Genomic DNA, 10,606 nt, shown 5'->3' on the forward strand with positions numbered 1-10,606 from the left:
CACACGAGCCGAACATGATCACAACCTACAGGCTGTGTTAATGGCATTACAACGTGCAGGACTGACACTAAATCATGATAAATGCAAGTTCAGCTGCACAAGCCTTCCTTACTTGGGACATCCTATCACGGCACAAGGCCTGCTACCCAACGATTGTCATATCCAGGCTATTCTGCAAGCACCAACCCCCACGGATGCAGCCAAAGTACGTTCATTTCTTGGACTGACATCCTGGTATTCACGGTTTGTGCCAAACTACTCCTCAGAGGTAGAGCCTATGAGGGCTTGCTTAAGAAACATGGATCCTTTCAGTTGGACTGAGAGTGCTCAGAGGAGCTTTGAGAAATTAAAGGAGCTCATTGTTAACAGCCCAGCCCTTGCGATTTTTGACCCAGTTTTGCATACACTGGTAACCTGTGACGCCTCAGATTATGGATTAGGGGCTGTTTTAACTCAAATCCATGCAGACGGCTCTGAGCGTACTATTGCATTCGCCTCTCGCACACTCTCAACAGCTGAGAGGAAGTACTCCATTGTGGAGAAAGAGGCGCTGGCCTGCGTGTGGGCCGTGGAACGGTGGCGAACATTCTTATGGGGCCGACGGTTCACACTATGAACGGATCAAGCTTTAACTACCTTGCTTGCAACTAAGGGTATGGGTCGTGCTGAAATGCGCATTGCAAGATGGTCCGCCCGTCTTCTTTGCTTTAACTATGAGGTGTCCTACAAGCCGGGTTCTGAGAACGTCACAGCAGACTGTCTCTCACGCCTGCCTTTACCTACCTGTGAGGACACTAACTCTACTATCGAACCTGACATGGTAGCATTTATTTCTGCTGAACCTCGTGCTTTTTCATTGGAAGAGTTCTCCAAGGAATGCGCTGCATGTCCAGAATTGTCAGCATTGCGACTGCATCTACGTACAGGATGGCCTAAGAGCAAGAAAAACCTTCAACCTGAGCTGGCACCATATTTTCACATCAGGGATGAACTGGCTGCACAAGACAGCTTGGTCTTTAGAGGTTCGTACCGCTTGGTGGTGCCTATAGCGATGCGTGGGTCCCTAATTAACTTGGCTCATCAGGGCCACCAGGGTATTGTTAGAAAAAAACAGAGACTCCGTGACTTGTACTGGTGGCCTGGCATGGATAATTCAGTTCGGTCTGCTATTGCATCATGTCAGATTTGCCAAGCTCATGACAAGAGTGCGAAAACGCATACACCTCCTCTCCAGCCTGTACCATTTCCAGCTGCACCCTGGCTAAAGGTTGGATTGGACATTGTAGGACCATTTGAGTTAGGAACCTGGGATTGCAGGTATGCACTCACATTAGTTGACTACTACAGTAAGTGGCCAGAGATAGCCTTCACCAGTAATGTCACTACTACCACTGTCATTGAATTTCTCACCACAACATTCAGCCGGTTTGGTAACCCGGTGGAAATAGTGACTGATAATGGTGTGCAATTTACATCTCTGGTTTTTGCAGAATTTCTGACAAACAGGAATATCCAGCATGTGCGTACTTCCCTGTACTTTCCACAAGCTAATGGTGCTGTGGAGCGTATGAACCGTGTCCTGAAGGATTGGGTTCAAACAGCAAGCTTGGAAGGAAAGCCGTGGAAAAAGGCAGTGAGGGACTTCTTGTTGCACTATCATACTACACCTCATGCCACCACAGGCGTTGCTCCTAGTGAACTCTTGCTGGGACGCAAACTTAGAACGAACTTGGACATTCTGCCCACTAGGCCTCCTGCTTGTACCGACGCTACGGTGCAAGCTCATGTACAGGCGCGACAAGCTCGAGTCAAAATATATACTGACAAAAAACGGGCTGCACAACCATCTGCCTTACAACCAGGTGACAAAGTGCGTGTGAGGATACCCACTCATGTAAAAAAGAGCAGGGGGGAAATTCAGTTCACCACGTATGGTGTTGGGAAAAAAAAAGCCAGGACACATATATTCTGGATGATGGAAAAGTCTGGAACGCTGTTCACCTGTCACCATGTCCTGTGCAAAGCAACTCTGATAATGAATCTACGGGCGCCTCAAAATCAGTTGTTGCACTTGAAAACCAGAAACATCCACGAACCAGACGGCCACCAGTCTGGCACAAAGACTTTGTAACATGAACAATTTACGCATACACATTCCTCACTATAGCAAGGCTATATCAGTGTTATAAAGTTGCAAGCCTTAAGGGGTTACATGTTGAATAGTAATTCTACATTGGTTTTTGTTTTCTTATTACATGCACAGTGGAGTTATGCTTAAGTTTGTATCGTTGCTGAAATAATAATAATTATTATTATATGCATATTGGTTAAGTCTAACCTCACAACTGATAAATTGGTGAATTCAGTTGGTAGAGTGGTTGTTAAACACCTTCCCTAGTGCTAATCTAAAAAAGGGGGAAAATGTTGTGTTGTTTAATGTTCAGTCCTATTACTACTGTTTGTGACCACTAGGTGTCATGAGAGGTGTGTGTAAGGGAGAGGGAGAGAACAGAAATAAAGTGAAGTAGTGTGGAGCTAAGCAGAGTTGTCCGGCTGATATTCACTTACAAATCTATACAAAATACCACAATAAGCTTGTGTTAATTTCTTTGTGTAATAATACACAAGATGCATATAACACACATATACACTGCAAAGAAATGCAGGGTTCCACATAACATATTGATGTTGTCTTAATACAAATTGATTAAGTTAATGTAACAAATTAGTGGATTGAACAAAATAGGTTGTCCCAAAAAATATAAGAATTGTGTTGCTTCAACTCATTTTATGTTTTAAAAAGCAGCAAAATTTTTTTGTGTAAATAAATGAAAATACAGTGACATAAACATATGAGGTTAAAGCAATTAAATATACTAAAAGCAAAACTATTGAATGTTTTTAAAAGGGGAGGAGCTATATGTCCTGTCCTCTTTTTATTTCCCAGTTGAGATGAAGTCAAACTCAAACATCAAATGAAAAATTACAATTTCAGACAATAAATTAGGCAAACTGTGTGAGCCTTTAGTTTGAATGAATCCCTTTACTTTGCATGACAGATCACCATTACAGTACAGAATGGTTCTTTCAGCTTAAACATTGTAGAAGACCATCTATTAGCCCAGTGACGAAACTAACAGCATGGTCGAAGGTTAAATGCATGTAAGCCTTTTCCAGTACTTCTGAAATTTAAATGATCCTAAAATTGACTGTATTTCTAATGGGAAGAACGGATCACATTCATCATGATTTAATTTAGAGTTTTGATTTATATCTGTTCCCCTACTCTTCAGTTATACATTCATTGGGGACCAAATGCTGTTCAGAGTTCCACGCCCCGAGTTTGCACTTCTTCTCAAGGACAGTATGGCAACACTCTAAAAATTAGTCAGATGGTGCAGGATTAACTAATATTCAAATAGCCTGGTTGCAAACCGCTCACACATTTCTTTAAAGATCTCCATGCTGACGTGCCCAAAACGGCTCTGCACAGTCAAATGTGCCTTAAAATCAAAATCTAACCATGTCGAATCATAAAGCTAGCGCAGACTCCACTTAATCTACTGTATATTAAAAGATTTCAGGAGAATTCAGAATGAATCAAAACTTAACACTTGTTAACTTAACATTTGTCAGGTAAAATTGTATTCCGCAATTACATAATAAAACCCTCAGAAAGCCAATTCAGAGACCAACAATACAACATCCATTACTCAGATAAATCAACGAATTATATATGCATATCTGACCAGAGAAGTACGTTGCAGAACAAGTCTCAGAGAGGGGTGTCTTGGCTATAAGACCCCCATGACCCAAATCACATCTTTACCTTAAATACTCAACTCAGAACAAACAGCCATAAATTCAAGACAATAAAAAGTGTCACCAAGACCCTTGCCTGGTGAATTTGAGGAGTTAAACATCTGTAAGGGGGGAGGGGGGGTTTTATTCACCATAATAAAACCTTGAACATTTTGGTGAATGAGAAGGGTGAACTTTCTGGCATTACCCCCTGGTCTGGTGTAAGTGAGGACACAGGTGGTGAGGGAGGTGTCGCGGACGCAGCCCTATCTATTCTGCCACCCTAGGCTCGGATATATCTGAGGAACGCGGGTGGTGAGGGAGGTGTCACGGACGCCACACTCTCTATTCTGCGGCCCAATGCGTGAATATAACTAAGGACGCGGGTGGTGAGGGAGGTGTCACGGACACCACACTCTCTATTCTGCCGCCCAATGCGCGAATATAACTGAGGACGCGGGTGGTGAGGGAGGTGTCACGGACGCCACACTCTCTTTTCTGCCACCCAATGCGTGAATATAACTGAGGACGCGGGTGGTGAGGGAGGTGTCACGGACACCACACTCTCTATTCTGCCGCCCAATGCGCGAATATAACTGAGGACGCGGGTGGTGAGGGAGGTGTCACGGACGCCACACTCTCTTTTCTGCCACCCAATGCGTGAATATAACTGAGGACGCGGGTGGTGAGGAAGGTGTCGCGGACACCACCCTTTCTATTCTGCCGCCCAATGCGTGAATATAACTAAGGACGCGGGTGGTGAGGGAGGTGTCGCGGACGCCACACTCTCTATTCCGCCGCCCAATGCGCGAATATAACTGAGGACGCGGGTGGTGAGGGAGGTGTCGCGGACACCACCCTTTCTATTCTGCCGCCCAATGCGTGAACATAACTGAGGACGCGGGTGGTGAGGAAGGTGTCGCGGACACCACCCTTTCTATTCTGCCGCCCAATGCGTGAATAAAACTGAGGATGCAGGTGGTGAGAAAGGTGTCGCGGACACCACCCTTTCTATTCTGCCGCCCAATGCGCGAATATAACTGAGGACGCGGGTGGTGAGGGAGGTGTCGCGGACACCACCCTTTCTATTCTGCCGCCCAATGCGTGAATATAACTGAGGACGCGGGTGGTGAGGAAGGTGTCGCGGACACCACCCTTTCTATTCTGCCGCCCAATGCGTGAATAAAACTGAGGATGCAGGTGGTGAGAAAGGTGTCGCGGACACCACCCTTTCTATTCTGCCGCCCAATGCACGAATATAACCGAGGATGCGGGTGGTAAGGGAGGTGTCACGGACGCCACACTCTCTATTCTGCCGCCCAATGCGCGAATATAACTGAGGACAAGGGTGGTGAGGAAGGTGTCGCGGACATAACCGAGGACGTGGGTGGTGAGGAAGGTGTCGCCTCTATGGACGCGATGGCCCTGGATGTAGCTCTGTTTTTCCAGCCTGTGTTTGCATTGTCAACAGTGATTTGAATAGAACAGTTGAACAGCTACTTTCCTGATCTTCTTCTCAGATCAGAAAGGGTATTGTTGTAGTGCCTGACCAGTCTCGTGGTCTTGTCTCGTGAAATTCCATAAGAGGTATTAGGGTCTGATATTCTGGAGAGATTTAGCCATCTTACAACATTATAAGCATTACTTACATCAAAGTGTAAAAGTAAGGCAACATTTTATTTTAAAGTGCTCTTTATGCACATATTTCTATATAATTTCTAAATGACAATTAATTATGCACAATTACATGCAGCCAACAAAAACCATAGATCACCTTCCAACATTATCATATAAAAAGTACATGTAATCAACATCACTTGAAAAAAAACAAAAAACATCTACATATATGAATTTAGCAAACGTAGACAACTAATGCATTTCACACATTTAATATTTCAGTCTAGTCTGTTGACTGACTGTACAGCAAAAGCAGAAGTTTTCAGCAGTTTTTTTATTCAGATGGATGTGCAGAAAACTGTAGATGCGTGAAGCGCAGAAACACCATCTGAAAGACACATTAGACAATATTTGAAGTATACATTATGTATTTTCCGACACACTCTTGTACCAGTATGTAGTAGTTCTAGAAGTTCTAATTCTAGAAAAAAGTATATTGTTTCATCAAATTAATTTCAGAAATGTGAATTTATTAAAAACTCTTATTTCAGTAAATGTGTTCATACTAACCTTAATAGTGCTGATTATGAATGGAATTTTATCTTTTTCTTCAGAATTTAAATACGACATGGAAAAGATTTTACCTTTAGTGACAGTGAGTTGAACAGGAGCCTGGAGATGGCCAACAGAGCAGAAATACCATCCAGAATCAGAGAGTCTCAGTCCAGTCATCAGCACAGTGAAGGAGCTTTCACCATCATCACTGATCTGCACTGATGAACTCTGGGATGTGTCCGTCTTCTTCTCTGAGAAACACTTCTGATCTTTATATCTGCACCAGCGTTTGAGTTGATATTTATATGCAGAACTGTAGAAACACTGAACTCTGACATCATCACCTTCATGTCCAGATACACTGCTGCTCATCACAGACATAGCAGGAGCTGAAAACAGAAAGCAGACATTAGTGATTTTAAAATGCATGTGTGTAAAGTCACTTAGTTTAGCATTAGAATGTGATTAAAAAAATTATACAACCAATTTTCATACCAGAATGAACCAGCAGAAAAAGCTCATATGTGACATTCAGTTTTCCACCAGTCTCCACAACACAATAATAATCTCCAGCTTGATTGTCCTGCAGGTTCCTCATAGTCACAGTGAAGAGACTCTGATCAGGATGATCAATCACTGACAGGTTTTCCTCTGTTGTGTTTGTGTATTTATTAGGTTTATCAGTTCCTGAATTCCAGTATTTCTTCTGCGGTGTGTATTTCTCATCATAATAACATGGGATGGTGACAGATCCTCCAGGTTGAACAGTTATTGTACTGGTTAACCAATCACTGAAGCTCTCAACACCTTAACAAACAATACATAACTATTATTATACCAGATTAAAAATAATTAAAGTAGTCTTATACATGCTGTAATGTGTTCTACAAACACGATGAAACCAAAATGAAAAGTAAAGAATAAATTGTCTCTTTTCAAATTGATAAAATAATCTGAAACATTCAAAACTCACCTAAAACGAGCCAAAATCCAGCTGAAATGTAAAACATTTTTGCGTCCGCATATGCAGCCACTGCACTCGTCTTGCTTATGTTTCTTCTATGAGGTTTTCACAGTAGTGCAACTGGTGAGAATACTCTCAAGAGTCTTGCACCACGTGACCGAGAGGTGTAAAAACTGCATATATTAATAGACAAAGTGCAAATCAACACTTGCTCTGTTGTTTATAAAAGGTACACTGAAGAAATTTCTCTTGATTAACAGTTTCTTTTTTTTGTGACTCGCAAGTGTTTCCTTCAGGCTGCTTTTATTTTATGGAGAGCGAAAAACACACAACATCAAAAATGGTTTATCAAATGTAGATCCAGATTTAAAGTCAGTAGCAACGTTACTGCTGCTCTCTGTGCAAGAAAATATGATGCAAGAATTTAAGTGCATCATGTAAAAATATTTTAAAGGTGCTTTATGTAAGTTTTTGACTCTCTAAAAGATTAAAAATACCATAATATGTTTGCAGATATTTAAAAAACATGGCAAGCGAACATTCTTGCTTATCTAAAAAACAATGCTGAAGTCAAATATTCTGCTTTGAAAATGCAACATATGTGCTGAAACGCTGTCTTTGTTTTGGTCTTTTAACCCGTACACTGTCAGTTTAGCCAATTATATTTTAGCACCCTTGGATGCCTTGTTGGAAACAGCTTATTTTATTCATTCATTCAGGAATGTTCTGAAAACAGTAGCAGGTTCCGAAATGAGACACAGATTTCACATGAGGTTATTAATTAGCAAATAATATAAATATTACAAAGGTAAACATCAGGGGCCTCATGTGCGAAGACTTCTGTGGAAATCATACTAAAACATTGCGTACGTACAAAGCTGTAAATGTGCGTACGTAGTAAAAAATTCAGATGTATGAAATACTGTGTACGTCGAATCCCACGCATATTCTTTGTACATCCGAATGAACGTGAAACTGAGCACAACATGCACGAGCGCAAAACCCCTCCCTTCCTCCTCCCCCGTATGAATATGCTTATGACTCTGGCAAAACCCAACGAAAAAGCAAAGGCAAAAGCAAGCAAAAAAAGAAACTCTGAACAGAATGTGAATTGGAGGTGCTGCTTTCGGAGGTAGACCGGAGAAAAACGGTGTTATTTGCAAGTTTGTCCTCCGGAATTAACAACAAAAGAAAAAATAGAGTGGGGAGAGTTTAGCTGATGCGGTTAACACAGTTGGGTCTGAACATCGCACTGTGTGGATTAAAAAAAGATATAGTGAGATGTATAGGTGCAAAATGTTGCAGTGCCCTTAACAGTCTGAGAGGCGCAGCTCGTGAAACGCATGTCAACATAATTCCCCCACTGCATATCAGATTTTGCTTATTTATCACAAGGAAGACAAGTAGGAATCATTTAATAAATCTGTGCATTATATTTTATTTACACATTTATTCAATAGAAATGTTTCTGATTCACGCATGCAAATTCATCTTCAGATAGTGCCTAAACCTGCTAGATGAACCCGTCTCATACAGCTGCCATTGCATGGCTTAAAGACACGTTGTAGAGAGCAATTTAACACAACTGCCTCTAGGAGTTGCCAATGGAAATAAAACAGACACGTACAAAAAATGTGCGTATGCCAGCCATGAGGCTGGTGTGGAGCTGCGCACATTCCCACGTTCATTTCATCGTTTGTAAATCCAAAAGTGAGCGACTCTGAGCGTGAAACCAAAGTTTTTGTGCGTACGCAGCGTTGATACATGAGGCCCCAGGTGAGCAGGTTACATTGTAACTCTCTGTCCTAAAACCACGCTACGTGACGAGATTTGCAGTGATGAGCAATTTGGCTGTTTGCACCAGATGAAACACGACAGAAATTTAAATACAGCCATTTAGAAGCACAGAATATGCACTCACTCACAAAATGGTAAGGTTTATAATCTGATTAATACATATTAAACTTCTTTAACATTATTAAATGCACATGCTAAATCACTGTTATGTGTTGGCTTGTCATGTGTTGTCACAGTTCTAAAGTAAAATTTCAGACAATTTATTTTATTTTCTAGATCTGAGGTGAACTATATGCTGCTGCTTTCAGTAGTATGGCAACAAATGTCATGTAAAATGGCATTTAAACTTACACTATTAGCATTTAACACTGAAAAAAACACATGAGGTTTACCTGAGGTGATCATCAGTTAATCCTGTTGTTTAGCTGCAAGAAATAGTAGCCGTTTCCAATATATCAATTCAAGGTGTTGGTTAGAACAAAAACTTCATTTAATAATGAGAATATTCCTTCTATCGCGTGCCTTTGCTGTTCTTTAGAACATGATTTAAATCAGCCGTAAATTAGAGTTAGGCTCGATAGCACACTTTTTTAGTCAGCAATCTGGCAACCAGCACTTGCATTTTTTTTGATCTAGGAGTCCAATACCTAGTTCAACCACTGGGTGTCAATCTTAGATACTGCACTTTTAATTGTGTGAGAATGAAGCATATAAAAATGAAGAGTCAAGCTTTTTTTTTTTTTTTTGTGTGTTGTTAATTAGTTGGTGCATTTAGTCTGTTTTACCTTTTGTGAGAAACCTAAAAAAAAAGACTATCACACAGACAAATAGACAAAATGGTCAGAATTATTGAATTCGTGTATTATACAGGCAAATAAATATAAGCATATAATCAAGCTCATGACAGTTAATCTAGATTATTATTTGAATAACGTACACTTCTCTCAGATTTAAAAAATAAAGAGAAAAAAATAAAGAGATTTATAATTATTCTTGTTATTTCATAATGTCCAATAAGAGTCTCTATTACCAGGTTTGGATTTAGTAATGGTGGGAAAGAAACCTGCAGATATTTTAGACAAAAAGTCACTTAACTTGGTCATGGAGGGTTCTGTTTTCTGTACTCAAATGCAAGTGAAATTACTCTAAGGGTGTACTCACACTAGGCACAGTTGTCTTGTCCAGGAGCAATTATCCACCCATTTTGATAATCATAATTGTTAATAAATAGCCGCATTTCCACTATCGGGCCAGTGCGAGCCAGGGCTTTAATCGGGCCGGGCCAATAGCCCGGGAGGTTGAGAAATCATGTCGTGTTTCCACTGTCGGGCTAGTAGCTCACAGTGCGTCACGCAAACACCGCCTACAGAACATCCCCCGAATCAAACGTCTCACAACCCGCCCACTTTAGCGGGAATGAGGACAGGCAGATAAAGCACACCATAGAATCATCACAAAACGAAACCATTAAAATGAAGACAACCGAAACAAACAAATGACACGTTACTGTACAGCAGTACATGAAATGTCTATACGCACAGACCTGTGTATTTCCATTCATTACATTTGTTTACTCGCCGACCGACTGTTGGCATTGTGCATCGAGTGCTCTCGCCACTAACGCAGGGACCCATCACAGTGAGCGCACACATCCAAATTATAAAACCACAGAAATTCTCCTTTATAACTCGATATGGCATGTATTTTATAACATCCTCTTTTTGATAGACGTCGTGTTAAGTTTTCAGCACAAGAGCGAGTAGCCTAATAAAATATAGCCATATTTGTTGCGCTCAGCAGCTATTCACTAAAGCTCTTCATTTAAAGTTTCATTTATAAATTTAACCTCATCATATAAAAACATAAACACTT

General features: G+C 41.0%; 1 protein-coding gene across 1 annotated transcript; it reads right to left on the reverse strand.

Annotated features, from left to right (window-relative positions):
* Positions 1 to 5,458: 5,458 nt before the first annotated feature.
* si:ch211-9d9.7 lies at positions 5,459 to 9,765 on the reverse strand. Its single transcript, XM_073931326.1, has 4 exons — positions 6,947 to 9,765; positions 6,469 to 6,780; positions 6,063 to 6,362; positions 5,459 to 5,806 (listed from the first exon to the last, which is right to left on the reverse strand). The coding sequence occupies exons 1-4, from the start codon at positions 6,981 to 6,983 to the stop codon at positions 5,757 to 5,759; spliced, it is 699 nt and encodes a 232-aa protein (XP_073787427.1). The 5' UTR covers positions 6,984 to 9,765; the 3' UTR covers positions 5,459 to 5,756.
* Between the last annotated feature and the right edge of the window lie 841 nt (positions 9,766 to 10,606).

This window comes from Danio rerio, chromosome 2, assembly GCF_049306965.1.
Source record: "Danio rerio strain Tuebingen ecotype United States chromosome 2, GRCz12tu, whole genome shotgun sequence".
Taxonomy (NCBI): domain Eukaryota; kingdom Metazoa; phylum Chordata; class Actinopteri; order Cypriniformes; family Danionidae; genus Danio; species Danio rerio.